General features: G+C 42.6%; 1 protein-coding gene across 1 annotated transcript in view; it reads right to left on the minus strand.

Annotated features, from left to right (window-relative positions):
• Nucleotides 1-24,005, minus strand: part of LOC130360607 (phospholipid scramblase 1-like) — a 49,745-nt gene that overhangs the window by 4,083 nt on the left and 21,657 nt on the right. Inside the window, exons 3-5 of the mRNA XM_056563151.1 lie at nucleotides 22,094-22,136; nucleotides 4,914-5,134; nucleotides 3,059-3,220 (exon numbers count right to left, since the gene is read on the minus strand). Coding sequence (XP_056419126.1) covers nucleotides 3,059-3,220; nucleotides 4,914-5,134; nucleotides 22,094-22,136 — 426 coding nt within the window. The remainder of the gene's footprint in view (nucleotides 1-3,058; nucleotides 3,221-4,913; nucleotides 5,135-22,093; nucleotides 22,137-24,005) is intronic.

Genomic DNA, 24,005 nt, shown 5'->3' on the forward strand with positions numbered 1-24,005 from the left:
ACTGAAGCATCAGCAACTTGGACAGGAGCACATTCAGCTTCTGTGCCATTGGATGAGTGGGCGCATACTGTTGTCCCCTGGACATGGCTTCGCCCATGGATTGCTGGCGGAATGACTGACTCGAAGTAGGTGGAGCAGGAACATCTGGAGCAACAGAAGATGGGTATGACACACAGCTCCCTGAGGTGATGGAGCTTTGACTGGCTGAAACACGGAGCGGCATGCCACTAGGTGATGCAGCAGGCTGGACCACCACATCGGAGCCACGGTTCTCCCAGGCCGCTTTATGGTGATGCTGCATATATTGACTAGTGTTGAGCGGCATAGGCCATATTCGAATTCGCGAATATTCGCGAATATATGGACGAATATTCGTCATATATTCGCGAATATTCGCATATTCGTTATATTCCCGTTTTATTTTCGCGTACGCAAAAATACGCGCATGCAAAAATTAGCATTTGTGGAAATTCGCATATGCGAAAATTAGCATATGCTAATTTTCGCATATGCGAATTTACGCGCGCCAGTCTCACACAGTAATATTTCAGCCTTCTTTACACCACACAAGCTGGAAGCAGAGAGGGGTGATCACTGTGATGTGTACTGTGAAGAAAAAAAAACAAAAAAAAAAACGAATATTCGTAATTACGAATATATAGCGCTATATTCGCGAAATTCGCGAATTCGCGAATATACGATATTCGCGAATAATATTCGAATTGCGAATATTCGCGAGCAACACTAATATTGACGCAGGGGCGTGGTGCCAACATTTGGACCCTTGGCACGCTTTACCTTCTGCCAACACATGTTGCATGAAAGACTGCCACACTGCCAAATAGCTGATTTTCCCACCATCAGTCTGCACTGATTGACTGCTACTGCCGCAGACTTCAGGAACCCCTGTTCCACTACCTCCAGGGAAGGTAGGCTGCCGCAAAGCAGGTGGTCTACCCCGGGCACATTTGGCTCCAGACTTTCCACTTCTGCCACCATGCTGACTGCCAACCATGATACCATATCTCAGCTGCTGCCTCACGGGCAACCTGCAACCCTCTTCTCCTGATGAGGATGAAGTTCCTTCTGTACCCGGCTCCCAAGTGCGATCGGCTTCATCATCATCGAGTTGTGTCTGCATGTCACTGATGTCACTGACACTTTTTAGGTTCCTCAAAAGTGTCTGCTTCAGGAGCCTGAATGCTCACAACACCACTTCCCCCACCACTCTCGTTGTCACTACTTGCCCGCCTAGCGGAGGAAGCGATGGATGTCTCCTCCACTTCTTGGCTGGGCAGTAGCTGTTGACTATCCTATAATAGATCGTCCTCACTAAATAGTGGACCTGAACCCCTAGCATACGATACTTCTGTGGGGGAGGGAACAGCATAAGACAAAGGCAATGGAAGGACAGGGACTGCTCCTGGGCCATGCCAACTGAGGGTTGTATCTGAGGAACCCACCGACTGTTAACTGGTGGTGTTAAATGTCACTTGTGATGAAATAACGAATCTATCCAAATAACAAAATTGTACGATTAAGTAATATCCACGAATAACGAATAAATCCGAAAAATTTTCTGACTGCGTACAAAGACAGAATGAAACAAATTATCCCATCCTGAATATTGAACAGAACAAAAAAAATGTATCCCAAAATAAACATAATGAAACAAAACATAATTTTTGGTTCTGCACAAGTCTACCAATCTATGACTGTATATGAGTTGCTGATCGAGACACGACCGCTAGCTGATACCAGGAGCTCAGGCATCTCGCTGCGAATCTGCTGCCACTTGCCCCTAGTCTGCTGCGACCTCTGCCTAATGAATTTAGGCCTCTTCCACTCCTCTGTGCACGTCCTGGCAATTCTCTGCCTGACATACTTAGTGCGTATATGAGGGGAGTACAATGCGCTCCACTACGCTTAAAACAGTATTTGTCTACAACACCAGCAGGTGTGTACTTTTGCCTGGCCTTTCATAGTATCTTGGCCCTTAAGACTTTAACAGGAACAAAATAGTACACCACTTAGATGTGCGTATGTGGTATGCGCTTATGAAGGGGAGGACAATGTGGTCCACTATGCTTAAAACAGTATTTGTCTACAACACCAGCAGGTGTGTTCTTTTGCCTGGCGTTTCACAGTATCTATGCCCTTAAGACTTTAACATGAACAAAATGGTACACCACTTAGATGTACACACAGGTTACACTTAATAGAGGACAGTATGCTTTTAGTTCTTTGCTCACCCTAACTGGCTTGCTACTATTAGCTTTTCAGTTGTTGTACACACCAGTGCTGCAGCACACAGTCGCTGTGTACTACACCCAAAATTGCACTCTCTCTCCCTCAAACTCACTCCCTTCCCTAACAGTGCTTCTAGGCTGGATTTGGGCTTGAGGTGAATCGCTGCTGTAAAAAAGCTTTTCTGTGGAACACACTGTTCTCTGTCCCTCTCTGCAATAGAATGATGATGTGACTGGGAGGTGAATTGCTGCTGTAAAAATGCTTTTCTGTGCAACACACACTGCTCTTTGTCCCTCTCTATCTGTATTAGAACGCTGATGTGACTGGGAGGTGAATCGCTGCTGTAAAAATGCTTTTCTGTGCCACACACACTGCTGTCTGCCCCCCTCTCTCTCTCTCTCTCTCTCTTTCTCTGCAATAAAAGGCTGAAGTGACTGGCTGCAAGATGGCTGCCGATTATATAGGGCTGTGACATCACAGGGGTGGCGGGCTGCTGATAGGCTGCATGTAATTCAGGGTCATCCCGCCCAACCTTGTTACCGCCTTCCCAGGATTCCTTGCCCCATGTCCTCACATGTGGATCTGCCATTTTAGATGCCCTGGAGCCTGGACCGCACTAATTGGAGCTTAATGAAGCAATTCGTGCAATCGAATTGCGGCAAAATTCGCATTTGTTGCAAATACAATGTTTCCTGAAATTCGTAACAAATTTGGATTAGTCAGATTCCATTTGCTCATCATCTCAAATCAAGAGGATCAAATGTTGTTCTCGATACCTAGACATACACATATACACAATTTGTATTACCATAAAATTTATATCTGAGCAGCAGCAACAGACAAGACAGGGTCCAATGATCCTCAACACATTTTCATGTCTCTCGTTTTGTATTGTAAACTTCGGTAACAAAGGATGCCAATTCTGGACAACATAACCAATTGGTATTCCTGGGGGAGCCTGAACCTCAAGCTATGTTAAAGACACAAAAAAATAAGCATATACAAGACAGTGCATGAGTAATAGAGTATTTGTAATAAATGAACCAAGCAATGGCAAAGAACTTAAAGGTAAATCCTAACATTAAATGATAATAAATAGTTGGTAGATCTGCAGTATTATTTACACAAGTTTAAGCTCTTATGAGCATGCGCCCGATTCCGATATAAAACGCGGGGTCACGCCGTGACCCCGCGTCATACCGGGTCGGTCCCGGCAGCTAATGAAAGCAGGGACCCTGGGCTAATAGCGGTGTTCAAAGTTGATTGCCACATCTAAAATGAAAGTAAAAGCTTCCCGGCAGTTCAGTCGGCCTGATCAGGACCATCGCGGTAAAATCGCGATGTCCCGATCAGCTAGAACGCGAGTGGAGGTCCCCTCACCTGCCTCCGTTCCATCCGATCGGTGATTGATTACTCCAAGCTTGAAACCCAGGCTTGAGCAATTGACCGCTGATTACACTGATCTTTGCCATGTCAATGCACGGCAATGATCTGTGTATGAGATTGGAATGTACAGTGAAATAGGGCTATAACACTGCAAAAAAAAAGTGTAAAAAGAAAGTTAATAAAGATCATTTAACACCTTCCCCAATAAAATTAAGAATCCCCCCCCCCATTTTCCAATTAAAAAAAAAAACTGTGTAAATAAAAATAAACATATGTGGTATTGCCGGGTGTGGAAATGTCCGAGCTATAAAATGATATCCTTAATTAAACCGCACGGTCAATGGCGTACGCGCAAAAAAACTCCAGCGTCCAAAATAGCGTATTTTTGGTTACTTTTTATATCATGAAAAAATGAATAAAAAGCAATCAAAAAGTCAGATCAATCAAAAAATAAAATAATAATACCAATAAAAACTTCAGATCACCACGCAAAAAATTACCCTTCATACTGGCCCATACGTGGAAAAATAAAAAAGTTATAGGGGTCAGAATATGACAAATTTAAACGTATAAATTTTCCTGCATGTAGTTATGATTTTTTTTTTTTTTTTTTTTTTAAGTAATACAAAATCAAACCTATATAAGTAGGGTATAATTTTAACTGTATGGACCTATAGAATAAAGATAAGATGTCATTTATACAGAAAAATAATTTTTGCTTTAAATTTTTCACCTAAATATGATGAGTGTTATCAGCGCTCCATTGCTTCAGCCTTCCATGGCTTCCTGGAGCATAGGAGCATTGATTGGATGACAAGGAGGCAGGTAAGATACCTCCCGCCGTCCTCTCAGCTGATCGAGACCTCATGATTTTGCTGAAGGTGTCCAGATTAAAGTACTTTTACACAGGCTGATTATTGGGTGAATTCCTAGGAATACTCATTGCCAATATTCATCCTGTGTAAAAGGGACAGGGATCAGCCAATGAATGAGCAAAGACTTGTTTATGGACTGAACGCATCTTTTGTGCTTTCATAAATACTTTATACAGGGGTGTAGCTATATGGAGGGCAGAGGTAGCAGTCTTCCCCATAAGAGACAAGGATAATAATTGGCGCATGGGGCCCTGTTGCCCAGAAACTACAAGTTACGCCTCTGACTTCATATTTATATTAAGAGTTTCAAGCATCTTATTCTACTATGATAGAACACTAAATTTATACAAAACATATGAGTAAGAGTTACTTTTTTCTACTTCAGTACCCTCCTATACTTACATTTTGCAGACAGCAAGGAGCAAAACAGCAGGAACATCTAAGTGGTCTTAATAATCGGATTACTTCTTGGCCCCTGTTGTCAGTAATCACTATAGCAAAGGAGCGGGCACTTCCACAAAAAAATCGATTGCAGCAACTGGTTTCTTCTGCTGCAAAGTATACCTTCTGACCCATGCTGTTTTTTATTTCATATTTATTGCTTCTTTCATACCCTGTTAAGACTAAAATATAAAATAATTATACAGCAACACAGTACAATGAACATGTTTCATAATAAAATACATTATTACAGTTACATGGGGCCGACATGCGCAGGATAACAAGTGCTGATTGGCACACATATGCAGAGCCTTTACCAGGCTAAATCATTCATGTCGGCCATGTAATTTATTACTTTTCGCTGCATATCCCCTGTTTACACAAGACAAACTGCATCCATCAACAATACTATAAATGAGAAATATCATGAAGGAAAATGTATACCCTATCTAGAGGAAAGGGCATAAGTGTCTGATCGTGGGGAGTCTGACTGCTTGGCCCCCCACAATCTCCTGAACAGCACCCCGGGAGTCCCCAGGAATGAAATGTGTCGACCATCGCATGAAGTGGCGGCTGACTCACTTCCTCCATGTATCTCTATGCAAGAGCTGGAGATACCTGAATGCTGTATCATTGGCTCTCCCAAAGAGATACATGGAGGAGACTTGAACCTTTTATATTTCCTCAAGTAGTATGTTTAGGCACTAATGATGTGACATTATACAAGTCTTTTTGGTTAGCAATCCTTGACCTTGTATGCAAATTAAAGTGATATTCCAGGAATCAAAAAACAGGTCTTTTTTCTTTCAAAGACAGCGCCCTCCTTGTTTCCAGTTTGGGTGTAGTTCTGCAGCTCAGCTCCATTGAAGTGAATGGAGCCAAATTGTAATACCACTCTTAAAGTGGAGACAAGGAGAGCGCGGTTTTTGAAAGAAAAAAAGGCCTGTATTTTTATTCCTGGAATACCCCTTTAATTATAGGATCTTTTTAAATGTGGAAGCTACAGCTGCCAAAGCAAATGTGTGGGAAAAGTCATGATCCTAGACCTTACACCGAATGACTTCACAGCTTCTCCTTTACCCAACTCTAGTAAATTATAAATAATTAAATGGGCCCATTAGTAGGCAACCTTTATTTTATAGCAAACTATTACTGTAGTATTGTAGGTTTTGGCATTCTCACAGCTTCCACTATTTACACATAACACTTCTTTAAAATGTGAGCTGAATGCATGCCAAACCTTAAATGTTTACTAGCCTTTTATCATACTTTTTAGGGTGATCTGTCATTTGTTAATATGAGAAGTAACAGTATTTCTGGCCATAATATCACTTATATATGACATTTTATGTAGTAAATGACTTCTATTTAAAAATATTAATCCTTTCAGTACTTATGAGCTGCTGAAGTTGAGTTTTTCTTTTCTGTCTAAGTGCTCTCTGATGACACCTGTCTCGGGAACTGTCCAGAGTAGAAGCAAATCCCCATAGCAAACCTATCCTACTCTGTGCAGTTCCTGAGACAAGCAGAAATGTCAGAAGAGAGCACTGATATTAGACAGAATAGAACAACTCAACTTCAGCAGCTGATAATTATTGGAAGTATTAAGATTTTTAATATAAATAATTTACAAATCTGTTTATCTTTCTGGAGCCAGTTGATATATATAAAAGTTATTTTTTCCTGGAATACCCCTTTAATTTAAGTGCCTGCAGCTTCTCCCTGTGTCTCTCTTCAGCTTTTGTTCCTCAGACATCCCCCTCCCCTATTTTTATAATCTTCTATAGACTTGTAAGTGGAGGAAGTGGCATTTTTCTTATAGTCGCTTGAACTACTGATTTATTACAAACTTTGTGTAAAAATTAAGTGACTCATTTTATGAAGATACAGTCATGGCCGTAAATGTTGGCACCTCTGAAATTTTAAAGTAAGTATTTCACACAGAAAAGGATTGCAGTGACACAAGTTTTGCTATTCACATGTTTATTCCCTTTGTATGTATTGGAACTAAACCAAAAAGGGAGGAAAAAAAACAAATCGGACCTAATGTCACACCAAACTCCAAAAATGGGCTGGACAAAATTATTGGCACCCTTAACTTAATATTTGGTGGCACAACCTTTGGAATAAGCTTCTTACACCTCTCAGCCGGAATGTTGGACCACTCTTACTTTGCAAACTGCTCCAGGTTTCTCTTATTAGAAGGGCACCTTTTCCCAACAGAAATTTTAAGATCTCTCCCCAGATATTCAATGGGATTTAGATCTGGACTCATTGCTGGCCACTTCAGAACTCTCCAGTGCTTTGTTGCCATCCATTTCTGGGTGCTTTTTGATATATGTTTGGGGTCATTGTCCTGCTGGAAGACACAAAATGTCAGACGCAAACCCAGCTTTCTAACACTGGGTTGTATAGTGCGACCAAAAATCCATTGGTAATCCTCAGATTTCATGATGCCTTGCACACATTCAAGGCACCCAGTGCCACAGGCAACAAAATAACCCCAAAACATCACATATTTCACTCTAGGCACTGTGTTCTTTCCTTTGTAGGTAACATTCCGTTTTCGAAAAACAGAATGATGTGCTTTACCAAAAAGCTCTATCTTGGTCTCATCTGTCCACAAGACATTTTCTCAGAAGGATTTTGGCTTACTCAAGTTCATTTTGGCAAAATGTAGTCTTGCTTTTTTATGCCTCTGTGTCAGCAGTGGGGTCCTCCGGGGTCTCCTGCCATAGCGTTTCATTTTATTTAAATGTTGACGGATAGTTCGCTCTGACACTGATACTCCCTGAGCCTGCAGGACAGCTTGAATATCTTTGGAACTTGTTTGGGGCTGCTTATCCACCATCCGGACTATCCTGTGTTGACATCTTTCATAAATTTTTCTCTTCCGTCCATGATAATGTTGTGCACTGTGGACAAAGGCAAATCTAGACTTCTGGAGATGGACTTGTAACCTTGAGATTGTTGATATTTTTCCACAATTTTGGTTCTCAAGTCCTCAGACAGTTCTCTTCTCCTCTTCCTGTTGTCCATGCTTAGTGTGGCACACACACACATACACACAATGCAAAGACTAAGTGAACTTCTCTCCTTTTTATCTGCTTTCAGGTGTGATTTTTATATTGCCCACACCTATTACTTGCTCCTGGAACAATCTTATTTTTCCCCAATTTTGAAAGGGTGCCCAATTTTGTCCAGCCCATTTTTGGAGTTTGGTGTGACATTATGTCCAATTTTCTTTTTTTCCTCCCTTTTTTGGTTTAGTTCCAATACACACAAAGGGAACAAACATGTGTATAGCAAAACATCTGTTACTGCAATTCTTTTCTGTGAGAAATTTCAGGGGTGCCAACATTTACAGCCATGTCTGTATAATAGCCTAGCTTACAAACATATGTAACCATAGAAACAACACTTATAAAAAACAAAACAGCTGACTGTTACATTTCTACACTTAAAGGGCTTATCCACCACAAGGTAATTTTAGTACGTACCTGGCAGACAGTAATGGACATGCTTAGGAAGGAACTCTGCTTGTCTTGAGGCTAAGTGACTATGTTGTTAGATTACCATAATACTGTGGCCAGCTTTTCGTGAACTGGTATTTCCTGTTTGAATTTTCTTTTTTGACTACAAATCTCATAATTCCATTTTCCTCCCACCAACACATCAGCCACCCCACTCATTGAAACATAAATGAGCTGCATCCATTCAAAAGACCTGTGATTTTCAATCAGGGTGCCTACAGCTGTTGCATTAGTTGCAGATTGATGTCTGCTCCACCCATTGAAGCAGACAGGCTCCCTGTCATCAGCTGACTAGTGAGGTCAGGTCTCGGCCGCATTGCAACTTGGTAAAAATAAATATTGGGGTGAAAATCACATCAGAATTGTGAGAAAACCGTCACACACAGGTACAGACACTATATTAAGAACTACACTAACTTTACAGCTCCTGGAATACCCCTTTAACCTAGTTTTTTTTTTATTATAAAACTTAACTTTGTAGCAAATCAGTTGTTTGTTCATACACACAATGGGGGAGATCCATTAAAACTTGTGCAGAGGGAAAGTGTCAAAGTTGCCCTTGGCAAACATTCAGATGGCTGCTTCCATTTTTTAGAGCCCTTTTTGAAAATGAAAGGAGCAATCTGATAAGTTGCTAATGGCAACTGCACCACTTTCCCTCTACACAGGCATTTATAAATCTCCCTCTGTTATGAAATATACATTCTAGCTAGTATAATGTGGGTATGACGACTATTGACTATTGATTTGATGGACATCATTTCTAGAGGCCGTAAAATTAAGTACACAGACTTTTTCGGTCAAAAATACAGCTTTTGTTTGGGCATATTTTGGGCTATGAATGCAAAATTGCATCTAAAAATAGCTTGCCAAACAAACATTCACTAAAATAGTTAAAGGGGTACACCACCCCTAGACATCTTATCCCTTAAATAAAGGATAGGGGATAAGATGTCTGATTGCGGGGGTCCCGCAGCTGGGGACTCCGGCGATCTCGGCTGCGGCACCTCAGAGATCTGGTGCATGGAACGAATTTTGCTCCGTGCCGGATGACTGGCAATGCAGTGCGGAGGCTTGTGATGTCACAGCCACGGCCCCTCAATGTAAGTCTATGGGAGGGGGCATGATGGCCGTCACGCCCCCCTTCCATAGACTTGCATTGAGGGGGCGTGGTCATAGCATCACGAGCAGGCATGGTCGTGACATCATGAGCCACTGGCACTGCACCCGACGCTCTAAAAGAACGCCAGGTGCAGAAGGGAGATTGCGGGGTCCCCAGCAGCTGGACCCCCATGATCAGACATTTTATCCCCTATCCTTTGGATAGGAGATAAGATATCTAGGGGCGGAGTATCCCTTTAATAGTAATTACAAAAGCTTTTTTTATGCAAATATAACATATTAAAAAATCTTTTTTTTTTTTTTTACTGTAAAATTAAAGGGGCCTTCCAGTAATTTTTTTATTTGACTATGCTACAGGGGCTGTAAAGTTAGTGTAGTTCATAATATAGTGTCTGCACCTGTGTGGGACGGTGGTTTCACAATTTTTCTGGGATTTTTACCCCAATATTTATTTTTAACAGCATACAAAATTACTCAGGTCTTAGGTTTTCCCAGGTTGCAGTGCAGCGGAGAAATGACATCACTAGTCAGGTGTTCAAAAGGAGTCTGTCCTGCTGCAATGCATGGAGCGACCGCTGGATGTCAGAGAGATCATTTTGATATCAGGGCAGGATCAGAGGAGAAAAGCATCATTGTTGTGTTTCCTCTCCCACAAGGTTTAAGTAGGAAGACCGGGAAATGCCGGGTACTCAGCTAGTAACCAATAAAGGTTAAATTCTATTACTAAAATTACACTGGAATTTTATGTAAGGTACAGGTTTTGGTATATAATTAAAGGGTTAATCATTCTGTAGCAATCATGGTCAGAAATGGGAACACCCATCTGAATATTTGAGTCTTTGTAACTCTGTTTACTTCAATGGGATGGAAATTGCATAAAGCAGACTAGTGATGTCGCGAACATAAAATTTTCGGTACGCGAACGGCGAACGCGTACTTCCGCAAATGTTCGCGAACCGGGCGAACCGCCATTGACTTCAATGGGCAGGCGAATTTTAAAACCCACAGGGACTCTTTCTGGCCACAATAGTGATTTAAACATTGTTTCAAGGGGACTGATACCTGGACTGTGGCGTGCCGGAGTGGGATCCATGGCAAAACTCCCATGGAAAACTACATAGTTGATGCAGAGTCTGGTTTTAATCCATAAAGGGCATAAATCACCTATTATTCCTAAATTCTTTGGAATAACGTGCTTTAGCCCCCTTTAGGCAGCACATAGATTCCCCCATATTAGGCAGCACATAGTTAGATCCCCCCTTTAGGCATCACATAGTTAGATCCCCCCTTTAGGCAGCACATAGATTCCCCCATGTTAGGCAGCACATAGTTAGAGCCCCCCTTTAGGCAGCACATAGATTCTCCCATATTAGGCAGCACATAGTTAGAACCTCCCTTTAGGCAGCACATAGAGCCCCCTTTAGGCAGCACATATTTAGATCCCCCCTTTAGGCAGCACATAGATTCCCCCATATTAGGCAGCACATAGTTAGAGCCCCCCTTTAGGCAGCACTGGTTTTATTTCACAGCCAAAAAAGGTATATATTTTTTTATTTGAACAACTGTCACACCAAATGTGATTTGCACTAGTGTGACAATGAGCAAAAAAGGTTGCCAGCGGAGTTCCCCTTTTAAGCAGAGGTCCCCAACCAGGGTGCCTCCAGCAGTTGCAAGACACACGGACTGAACTTATAGCCCTTTTAATACTGTAGTTAGTTGCTTGAAGGAAATTAAGTTTTACACCGGAGTACCGCTTTTAACCAACGGTCCCCTCCCAACCAGGGTGCCTCCAGCTGTTGCAAGACACACGGACTGAACTTATAGCCCTTTTAATACTGTAGTCAGTTGCTTGAAAGAACTTACGATTTACACTGGAGTACCCCTTTTAACCAGCGGTTCCCTCCCAACCAGGGTGCCTCCAGCTGTTGCAAGACACACGGACTGATATTTGAGCCCTAAAAAGGGCTTTTTTGGGTGCTGTCCTTAAAGCAGATGTTAGACTAGTGCTTTAGGAGTAAAGTGGACCCTGAATACACCACCTAGCAGCAACCTAGCTATAGCTTTCCCTATTACAGCAGGAGCAGCTTCTCTGTACCTCCACTTTCTAAGCCTGCAGCATGCTGAATGAAGGTAAAATGGCGTCCGTGCAGGAGGTAGGAGGGTCTGGAAGGGAGGGACTGCTGCTGATTGGCAGTAATGTGTCTGCTGACTCTGACTCACAGGGTCAAAGTTTATCGCAATGTTAAAGTATAGGGGGTGAATCGAACTTCACGAAGTTCGCCGGGAACTCTTCGCCAGCGAACAATTTGCGACATCTCTAAAGCATACTGCTGTTTCTTTTTTGTAAATAGAATAATGTGTCAGAGTTGTAGGATTTCACTCTATTTACTGTGGAGACACACAGGTCGGGAAAGCTCTGACCAGCTTTTTCTTGGTGAGAATTTCCAGTCATTTATTCACTGAATTTTGTGTGAATTCAATAGTAAAAAGGTTGAGTTGTGAGAACACAACTATTTATAGCCATTGATGCCCCTTTTATATGGCCCACCACACTCCTTTTTCAGGATTTGGGGTTTATAGGTTTATTTTGGTGGACTGCACCACAAATTTTGGCACACAGGTCAGGTTTACAATAGGAAATCAGGGCTATCGTTATATGGTAAGGCCTGCGCAGCTGGCCTGTAATTGTGGGAGGAGCGGGATGACTATAAGAACCCACGGCTCTCCCCCCTTCAATGACGCCGTGGGTTCTTCGCTACGTCAGCTGACACGCATCAGCTGACCGGAAGTGGTCAGACGTCTTCCTCGCTCGAGTCCTCGCCGTTGTGATCAAAAACATGAGTAGCTGGGACGCCGGGGGTTGTGCTGTGAGGCTACCTGGTCGTGCTGACGACCGGTGGACGGCCCGGCTTTCCCCCAGCTATCCTCGCCTGATTTTCATTATGTTTCTAATCGTCCGGGATACGGTCCTGATGTACTGGCAGGCCTCATCTACCTGCCCACTTGCATTGCTGTCAGTCCGCATTCTCCCTACACCTGTCGGCCGCCCTACTCACTCACGCCGCGCTCTACCACTCACCCCCCCTCCCTTTTTACCTCCCACACTGTCAAAAAAAAAAAAAAAATATATATATATATATATATATATATATATATATAACTATAAAAAAAAAAAAAAGGGGTTATATATAATTAATAAACGTTAGTGTTATAAACATTATGCGATCTCCGCAGCACTAAGCAGGGGGGTTAGGCTCTAGGGCGGCCCAGGGTGTTCATGGCAGTTACGTTACAGACGCAACATGACAGGTCCCCCAAAGAACTGCGGTGGACTCCTTAAGGTGGCCGGGTAGTCAACTTCCTAGTTTCCTTCCCGGCTTACTAACACCCCCTCCGTAAATACTAGTACACTGAACATCTACCACACCCACCTCGACTATGTTCATGCCGCAGGTTATATGCACTTGCTACCATGTTTTTCTTAACTCAGCCCTCCACGCAATTTTAGTTTATTAATTACCTCCACGGTCAATTTATTACCTCCACCGTCATACGGTTAGCTGTCTAATTTACGACGCAGTATTCCATTCGCATATCGTACGTTCACGCATTCAATCTCATGCGCTTTGTCATAATTACCGTTCATAGATATTAAGCTCTCATGTTCATATGATTAGTATTACGCCTTCTGATGCTTGTGTTAGTTTAAACTGATATTCATGAGTCTCTGTTTTGTTAGGTTCATCAACTTGTCTCTACGCAGCGAACCAAACCAGTTAATTCGGTAGGTTAGATTCATGCATGTCCAGATGTCACTTGACTAGAGTTCATTGGTTGGCCATGTGTATGTAGGTTCAAGTTGTTGCCAGTTTATGGTCCTTGGGGTTCTCTGTCCCTGTCTTTTGAGCTTATCTGTTATTTAGGTGGTGCCGGGGTTCATTTGGTAGTTCCGGATATATTTCCTAGTTGGTGTTCTTCTCCGGCCGGGCACGCAATTCTGATTGTTTCATCAGGCAGTTCGTATTATCTGCCAAGGTACGTAGTCAGCCCAGTGCTATAGGTTTCATTGGTGATATATGTGATATGCTATAATTAAGTTTCTTCACAGCAATCAGATCCCGCCTGAATTCTGCAGCTACACTGTTCATAAGTCTCCGGCCTTCACGCTGCCTGTATCCTTTCTTAGACTCCGAAACTTAGTTCACAGGGACATAAGGTGTGTATATTTTGGGTTAGGGTTATACAGAACAGTGTTGCTTATCTCTGATTTTAAGGTGTGTAATTTTCCTTTAGGTTCAGTTAAGAGTCTCTTCTTCGGGTAAGAATTGTTTTTATTATCCAAGTAATCACCTCATGAACCTGACACGTCTTCAGGTTGTGTTCACTTGTGTTGTCGGTGCACCTCTTTTACGATATAGTCACGTTCTCATAAAATGGTATTCACGATGTTCAGGGTTATCATGGTGCTCGTATAAACTTTCGCACTTACCACTGGGTACACACTTATCTAGACTCAGTTACGCATACAATTCTCGTCCGACACGTCGTCAGATACTTTCCCTCTGTCCTGGTTTAATGAGTTGTTCATTGTTGCCCAAGTAATCACCTCATGAACCTGACACGCTTTCAGGTTGTGATTGCTTGCGTTGTCGATTCACTCCTTTCTCTGTGTAGTCATGTCCCAAAAATGTACTTCATGGTGTTATAGGTTGATATGGTACTCGTATAACGTTTCGCACTTGTCACCGGGCGCATACTCGTCTAGGCCCGGTTACGCATACGATTCTCGTCCGACACGTCTTCGGATACTTTCCCCCTGTTCTGGTTTAAAGTGTCGTACATTGTTGTCCAAGTAATCACCTCATGAACCTGACACGTTTTCAGGTTGTGATTGCTTGTGTTGTCGGAGCATTCCTTTCTCTGTGTAGTCTCGTTCTTAAAGATGCTCTTCATGGTGTTCTAGGTTGTTAAGGTACTCATATAACGTTTCGCACTTGTCACCGGGCACATACTTGTCTAGGTCCAGTCACGTATACGATTCTCATCCGACACGTCTTCGCTTACTTTCTCTCTGTCCTGGTGTTAGACGGTCAACTATGTTTTAGATAAAGTGTGGTATCTTGGTAGTTAACTCCTTAGTCGTAGCTTGTTGCAAACAGGTTACTTAGTATCGGTTTGGGTTATTTTCCAGGATGTCGCATGCATCTGACATTGAGGATTCTGCTTCGGTATTGGAGAATGCAGCCAGAGGTTCCGATCAAGCTAGTGTCCCTTCCCTGAGAACATGGACTATTCCTAAATTGATGGCAGAGCTAGTCAGAAGGGGCATCCCCTTCCCAGCTTCTGCCCGTAAAGCGGAATTATATAGGATCCTCACTGCAGACTCCGCCGGACACAGCAGTGAAGAAGTTTCCATGTCCACCATTCAAACTTCTCTTACTCAGTTACATGCCGCAATTAATAATCTAACCTCTGATATGAGTGACATGCGAAGTAGGATGAATGCCATGGAGTCCAGAAATACTGCAGGCACTTCTACCCCGGTTCCACCTCCTACTGTGCCACCTTCACATGCCAGTATTTCAGGTACGCCATCTGCTATCCCCAACATTTCGCCAGCCCATTTTATTCCTGCCCATATTAGGAAGGAGATCTTGGAAGGCAGGGATGTTAATCTGGCATCTTTGCTTATAGCGACTCATGATCTAAACGAAAATAAGACCATAGCCTGCGGAGATGTCTCTGTAGTCCTTAAATCCAAAGATGCCAGATTGAATAAGAAGCTCACCTTGTCCGAATTTATTATGGCATTTAGCATCTTTCGGGACGTCATATGTTCGGCCAAACCAGATAGGAGGGAAGAACCAGTACCTCTACAAAATCACTGAGTTAAGCCACAAATTCGGTGGGTATTCGTTCTACGAATACCACAAGTCCTTCTCAGCCAAAGCTGCTGTCGCCTTAAGCCAGTATAACTACAGCGTAAATTGGGCTATTGTAGACACTGAATTATACTGCAACCACTTCTCAGGGCTCAAACTCCCAGGGTGCGCCTCTTGCCATTCTTCCTTTCACACGACAGATTGGTGTGCCTCAGCCAGTTCACAAGCTCCTCCAGAAACACCCAGCACGTCTAGATCTGCCCAACCTAGAGGTCCTAAGATGTCCGGCCTTACAGATAAGCTAGGCATAGCCATAATCTTTTTAGGAAAATCGCAAATATGCAACAACTTTAACTACACTTCCTGCACTTACAACCAGTGCCGTCTACTTCATATCTGCTCAGTCTGTTTTAGGGCTCATCCCAAGACCACGTGCAGCCAAAAATCTGAGAAGTCCTGACTAGCGGTGGTGGATTCGGATCTCTTGGGGCATTTTCTACAGGGTCACCCAGACCAGCCTTTTGTCCGACACCTAGTCGCTGGCTTCCAGCAGGGTTTCCATGTCGGTTTCGTGGCCCTGCCGCAGATGACCCATGAATGCGATAATCTAACCTCCGCTACATCAGACCCAGACTCAGTTTCTATCCTTATACAGACTGAACTAGATAAGGGGTTTATTATTGGCCCTTTTGTTGAATCACCTTTTGACATATGTAGAGTCAGCCCTATAGGGTTAGCGACGGGCAAATTCAATAATAAAAAGCGATTAATTTATGATTTGTCTGCCCCCTATTCTTCTGCAATCCCAAGTCTTAATGCACTTATTCCCGCTGAAGAGTTTGCCCTTAAGTATTCTTCTGTTGACGAGGCCATAGCCATCATATTGAGCTTGGGGCGGGGAGCTTGGTTATCTAAGGCGGACATATCCGATGCCTTCAAGCTCCTCCCAATCATGCCTCAGCAATGGCAATGGCATGGCGTTCGCTGGCGGAACTTGTACTATTTCGCTACCAAGCTAACCTTTGGTGCACGCAGCAGTCCATGGTTATTTAACCGTTTCGCTTCGGCTCTCCACTGGATACTAGAAAATCGGTTTGAGTGTAATCACGTCATTCATTATCTTCACGATTTTCTGTTAATCGAGTCTCCCAATGCCTCGCCTCGGGATCTACAGGTTCTCCGAGCAGTCTTTGACCTTCTGAGGGTCCCAGTGTCTCCCGCTAAAACAGAAGGTCCCTCCAGGGTCATCACGTTCCTAGGTATTGAGCTTGATTCACAGAAAATGGAAGCTAGACTTCCTGAAGCTAAGCTCGTAAGGATTAGAACCGCCATACATAGGCTTAGGGAACGCCCCTACATTTCCAAGGTTGAGTTACAATCCATCCTGGGGATGCTAAATTTCGCTATGCGTATCATCCCCCAGGGTCGCACGTTCATATCTCGCCTCTTGTCTTTATTACCGTCAGCCTCTAAGCAGAATAGTCTAATAGATCTAGATTGCCAAGCTTTAGCAGATTTAGCTATGTGGGAGTCATTTCTGCACAACTGGAACGGCATTTCATTTTTTATCCCTAGCATTGGGAACGAATCGCCCATGGTTTTTTCCGACGCTGCCTCTTCAACGGGTTTCGCCGCTATCTGGGGCAATCATTGGTTCGCCGGCCCTTGGCCACCCGAGATCACCCAGATTGAAGGTTTCATGAGGAGTTCGGCAGCCTTTGAACTGTACCCGATAGTGGCCGCTGCTCAGTTATGGGGTCCAGCTTGGAACAAAACCACTGTTCTATTCGTATCCGATAATGCCGCTACCGTAGATATTCTATTGAAGGGTAGGTCTAGATGCCCTATCATCATGAGCTTGGCTAGACGATTAGTTTGGCTGTCCCTACAACATACATTTACTTTCACATGCGCTCACATTGAAGGAGTCCAGAATATTGCAGCAGATGCCTTATCTAGGAACAACCTGTCACATTTCTTTCAGGTGATGCCAGAAGCCGATTCCATAGGGGCGCAAGTTCCCCCATTCCATTCTCTAGTCATGAATTGAACCAGCACCTTCGGATAGCCAAACGTTTGGTCAGTGATTCCTTGTCTGCAAATACACGAAAAATTTATGGTACGGCGTGGAACTCATTCTCCAAATTCAGATCCAAGCACGCCGAGGGCGACAAGATTTCAGTTCCTTTCCTATTAGCATATGTTGGGTTTTGCCATACCACACTGCATTTATCCCACAATACTATTAGGAGTTATCTAGCCTGTATCCAACACCATTTATCCTTAACCAATACCTGTAGTTACTCTATACTCTCTTCTCGCTTGGTGAAGTCCGCTCTGAAGGGCATCCTTAAGAAGGAAGTCACTCGCAACCCAGTCAGACAACCTATCACAGGCAACATGTTCAGGCAGTTGTCCGACTTGTTAGACTCCGCACCATTGGGTATTCGTGATAGCCTCACATTAAAAGCGGCCATGTACCTTGCCTATTATGGGTTTCTCAGACCGGGTGAGTGTACTGCTCGGACCGTTAACGCGCCCTTTCTTAAGGTCAGTCAGCTGTCATATGTTTCTGATCATTTCGAGCTGTCCCTCAGTCAGACCAAGACCTCGTCTCCGGGTCAAACTGTGACTGTCCGGTTTTTTCCCACCGTGCACAAATGGTGTCCTGTCACGGTCCTCCGTGAATTGTTGAATGCCTGTGTTAACCTATCAGCTGACGACCCTTTACTCCGTTTCAGATCCAACCCGCTAACTACTTCTCAATTCATCAAACATATACGCATTTTGGTCAGGTCGCTGGGAGGAGACCCGACTTCATTATCCGGTCACTCCTTCCGTATTGGCGCAGCTACAGCCGCTTCTAAGCACGGGGTCCCAGCCCACGTAATCAAGAAATTAGGACGTTGGAAATCCGGATGCTACATGCAGTATATCCCTAACCCTCGCAAAGAAATGGCTAGCGCATTCCAGTCTCTTGTGTTGTAATCTGCAATAAACAAATGTTTGTTTAAATCCGGGTTTTGCCCTCTTTTCCTGGCATATTCTTTACGCCGCAGTTATGGCGCACTTCAGACTGCTTAGTTGAGGTTGATAGGTTATTGGTTACAGTTGGTTGTTAGGTTAGTATTAGGGTTTTACGCATATCAGTCATGTAGCAACGACCACAAATGGTAAGTCCTGCGCAGCTGGCCTGTAATTGTGGGAGGAGCGGGATGACTATAAGAACCCACGTCTCTCCCCCCTTCAATGACGCCGTGGGTTCTTCGCTCCCACCCGCCCCCCCCCTTCTTTTCATTTCATCACACTTACCACAGGGTATGCCCTCTTTTCCTGGCATATTCTTTACGCCGCAGTTATGGCGCACTTCAGACTGTTTAGTTGAGGTTGATAGGTTATTGGTTACAGTTGGTTGTTAGGTTAGTATTAGGGTTTTACGCATATCAGTCATGTAGCAACGACCACAACTATTTCTGTAATCCTGGACACCTTTGTCTGCTGCATCCAGATGGGATGGCGAGTTCCCATGCTTGAAATAGTGGATGCCCTACCTTTGGGACCCACACCACATTTATGGCATATCCTGTGGACATGTCATTAAAGGGGTACTTCGGAGGAAAAAAATTTAAATCAACTTGCTCCATTAACTTGCATCTGCGGCTCCCGAGGTATGACGCACGCTCAGCAGGTGAGCGCGCATCATACCTGGTGGGTCTCAGTTGTTATAAGCAACCAGGACCTACGGCTAATGCCGGACATCGCCCATTGGGCTGATGTCCAGCATTAACCTTTTAGACGAGGCGATCAAACTTGATCGCCAAATCTAAAACCAAAGTAAATATTGCTGGTTAGCTCAGTGGTGCTGAAATTGTGGTATCCCAAACAGCTTGCAGGACGCGAGGAGGATCCCTACCTGCCTCCTCGCTGTCCGACTGCCGAATGACTTCTCCGTGCCTGAGATTCAGGCAGGAGCAATCAAGCAGCAGAAACAGCGATCAATGCTATGCTATGGTATAGCATTAAACAGTATGAGAGATCAATGTAATGCATGTTATAGTCCCCTATGGGGGCTATAAAACTGAAAAAATAAAGTGGGAAAAAAGGATATAAAGATCATTTAACCCCTCCCCTAATAAAAGTTTTCCCATAAAAAAAAATACTGTAAATAAAAATAAACATATGTTGTATCACTGTGTACGTCGTGTACGTAATTGTCCAAACTATAATTAAACCACTCAGTCAATGGCGTACAAACAAAAACATTCAAAAATAGCGTGTTTTTGGTCACTTTTTACATCATGAAAAAATGAATAAAAATCGATCAAAAAGTCGGATCAATATAAAAATGGCACAGCTAAAAACTTCAGATCACAGCCAAAAAATGAGCCCTCATACCGCCCCATACGTGGAAAAATAAAAATGTTATAGGGATCAGAAGATGTCAATTTTAACCCCTTAAGGACCGGGGGTTTTTCCGTTTTTGCATTTTCGTTTTTTGCTCCTTGCCTTTAAAAAATCATAACTCTTTCAATTTTGCACCTAAAAATACATATGATGGCTTATTTTTTGCGCCAACAATTCTACTTTGTAATGACGTCAGTCATTTTGCCCAAAAATCTACGGTGAAACGTAAAAAAAAACTTGTAACTTGTAACTTTTGGGGGCTTCCGTTTCTACGTAGTACATTTTTTGGTAAAAATGACACCTTATCTTTATTCTGTAGGTCCCTACAATTAAAATGATACCCTACTTATATAGGTTTGATTTTGTCGGACTTCTGGAAAAAAATCATAACTACATGCAGGAAAATTAATACGTTTAAAATTGTCATCTTCTGACCCCTATAACTTTTTTATTTTTCCAAGTATGGGGCGGTATGAGGGCTCATTTTTTGCACCGTGATCTGAAGTTTTTAACGGTACCATTTTTGCATTGATAGGACTTATTGACCAAAAATGCACTATTTTGGACTTTGGAATTTTTTTGCGCGCACGCCATTGACAGTGTAAATAAAAATAAACATATATGGTATCACCGCGTGCGGAAATTTATATATATTTTTATAAATTTCCGCACGCGGTGATACCATATATGTTTATTTTTATTTACACTGTTTCTTTTTTATTGGAAAAGGGGGGTGATTCAAACTTTTAATAGGGGAGGGGTTAAATGATCTTTATTCACTTTTTTTCCACTTTTTTTTTTGCAGTGTTATAGGTCCCATAGGGACCTATAACACTGCACACACTGATCTTCATCATTGATCACTGGTTTCTCATAAGAAACCAGTGATCAACGATTCTGCCGCATGACTGCTCAGGCCTGGATCTCAGGCACTGAGCAGTCATTCGGCGATCGGACAGTGAGGAGGCAGGTAGGGGCCCTCCCGCTGTCCTGTCAGCTGTTCGGGATGCCGCGATTAGCCGCGGCTATCCCGAACAGCCCGACTGAGCTAGCCGGCCACTTTCGGTTTCACTTTTAGCCGCGCGGCTCAGCTCTGAGCGCGCGGCTAAAGGGTTAATAGCGCGCGGCGCCACGATCGGCACTGCGCACTATTAGAGGCGGGTCCCGGCTTCACTATGACGCCGGGCCCGCCGTGATATGATGCGGGGTTACTGTGTAACCCCGCGTTATATCAGGAGAGCAGGACCAAGGGCGTACCTGTACGCCCTTGGTCCTTAAGGGGTTAAACATATTAATTTTCGTGCATGTAGTTATGATTTCTTCCAAAAGTATGACAAAATCAAACCTATATAAGTAGGGTATCATTTTAATTGTATGGACCTAGAGAATAAAGATAACGGGTCATTTATACAGAAAAATTTACTGCATAGAAACGAAAGCCCCCAAAATGACAAAATGGTGTTTTTTCTTCAAATGTGTCGCACAATGATATATATATATATATATATATATATATATTTATATATTTTTTTTTTTTTTTTTGGTTCAATGTAGATTGTTGGGTAACATGACTGATGTCATTACAAAGTAGAAATGGTAGAGCAAAAAATAAGCCATCATATGGACTTTTAGGTGCTAAATTGAAAGGGTTATGATTTTTAAAAGTCAAGGAGGAAAAATGAAAGTGCAAAAACTGAAAAATGTTCGGTCTTTAAGGGGTTAATGGAGCCCCTAAAGTGATAAGACCCATTGCAGTTTGTTCCTATCTAATTTTTATGGTCAAAAGAACCTGCACTGCGTATAATGCACTTTTACCAAACAAAAGAAGTGGAAAGAGAACCAGTCAAAAATTTTGATTTTGACACCACAATCTGATGGATGGTTTAAGGTATAATGATGCTGAGCGGCACCTGAAAAGGACTTTATATTTATCTTTGCTGCAGGCACCCCATCTTCTATATACATTACCGTCCCTTAGGCTCTTCAATGAACAGTCTTTGTCCCCCACAGATGTCTGAATTGTGCAGCTACCAGAAGTCACTAAATGAATTTGGGCATGTTTTCCAATTTTACAAATAAAGTACTGATTGAAGTTACACGCAACCAACACATTCAAACCCCGGCTGCTAGAATGAAGCTGTTGCCGGCCCCTGGGGATTACAGGGGAGTACAGAGGTAATACTGAGTGTATTTTACATACCTTCCAACAGTTCTGTCTGTTGGTGAATGATAAGTTGATCTATCTGTAAAAATAAATGAACAAATGAGCGAATGAATAAATCACTGAATGAACGAATAAATAAATAAAAAAACAGACAAATGTAACAAATAATATCACTGATTATATCAAAGCACAAAGAGCTTTCAAGCAAAATCTAAACATAGATTTTAACAAGGTATTTTCTAGGGTAAGAAGGGTTTAATTGGTAAATTTGGTAAATTACATGTGTACCAGAATATTCATGAAAAAAAATTGATAGGATGTGTTTCTACTTGGCTTTTTCTTTATAATATATATATATATATATTTGTGTGTGTGTAAAGCTGCCACGCCAGTTTTTAAGCCAAAGATAGAGGTATATTCAAAAGGAATGGGAAATACAAAGGAAGAACTTATACTTCTCCTTCATGCTCCATCCACTTCTGTCTTTGGTTCAAAAATAGCAGTAGAAACCATATGCTGATTTTTGACACAATAAAATTACTTTTTAGCACTTTGTACGGAGCAATAGTCCTAGTATTCACTATGGCCAGCATGTGAGCACTTTGAGGAAGATTTATCAACATCTGTGCAGAGAAAAAGTTGACCAGTTGTCCATAACAACCAATCAGATTGCTTCTTTCATTTTTAAAAAGGCCTCTGGATAGGTTTTGATTAGAGATGAGTGAATCGAATCTGACGATTCCGAGTTCGTTACAAATTTCATGAAAAATTTGATTCGCAACAAATGCGAATATCGCAATGATTCTATCATGCGAAACGCTTAATTAAACTCCATTTAGTGCGGTCCGGGCTCCAGGGAATATAAATGGCGTATCCACATGTGATGTCACAGCCCTATATAATCAGCAGCCATATTCCGACTAGTCACTTCATTCTTTCATTTCAGAGAGATAGGAAAGTGCTGTGTGTTACACAGACAAGCTTTTTCCAGCAGCTTTTCACCTCCTAGTCACGTCAGCGTTCTGGTGGACCGAGAGCAGTGCAGTTTCACAGAATTTTTTTTTTTACTGCAGCCATTAACCTCCCAGTCACTTTCTACAGCAGTGTATTGCAGAGAGGGGCAGAGAGCTGTGTGTTGCCTCATACATTTGAACAAGCTGGCTCAGCTTGAGAAACCTTAGCAGAGGATGGAGGAATCAATTTTTTTTAGCACAACTCAGTGTCTTTGTTCCACAACAAATGGTCTGCTAGTTATACTAGTCTGTAGACGGTATAATACCCAGCAGTCCATTCCTAATACAGAGAGCACAATTTTGGGTTTAGTACACAGCGACTGTGTGCTGCAGCACTGTTGTGTACTGCTGGTGTGCAAAAATAAGTACTGTACTGTAGTGCATTTTTGTGCCCTCATAAGTGCATACCACATACGTACATCTAATTAGTGTACTATTTTGTACCTGTTAATCTGTCAAGGGCCTAGATATGTGAAAGTCCAGGCAAAAGTAATCACCGGCTGGTGTTTTACTCCACTACTTCTTTAAGCGTACTGTAGCACATTTTTCTGCCCTCATAAGTGCATACCACATACCTACATCTAAGTAGTGTACTATTTTGTACCTTTTAATTTGTCAAGGGCCTAGATACTGTGAAAGGACAGCCAAAAGTACACACTTGCTGCTGTTCTAGACAAATACTGTTTAAAAGGGGTATTCCAGGCCAAAACTTTTTTTTTATATATCAACTGGCTCCGGAAAGTTAAACAGATTTGTAAATTATTCAGACAAAGAGTGTAATGTCCGGCACTGCTGCTGATATTCTCACGTAATTGGACTATGGGACGTGTAGGAGTGTTCCCCGAAGTGTTGGTGGTGCTCTGACTATGAGTAGTAAATCACAGATCTTGAAGCAAAGAGGAATGGTAGAAAAAGTCGGCAGACTCACCAAAGAC

Source organism: Hyla sarda, chromosome 3 (assembly GCF_029499605.1).
Source record: "Hyla sarda isolate aHylSar1 chromosome 3, aHylSar1.hap1, whole genome shotgun sequence".
Taxonomy (NCBI): Eukaryota; Metazoa; Chordata; class Amphibia; order Anura; family Hylidae; genus Hyla; species Hyla sarda.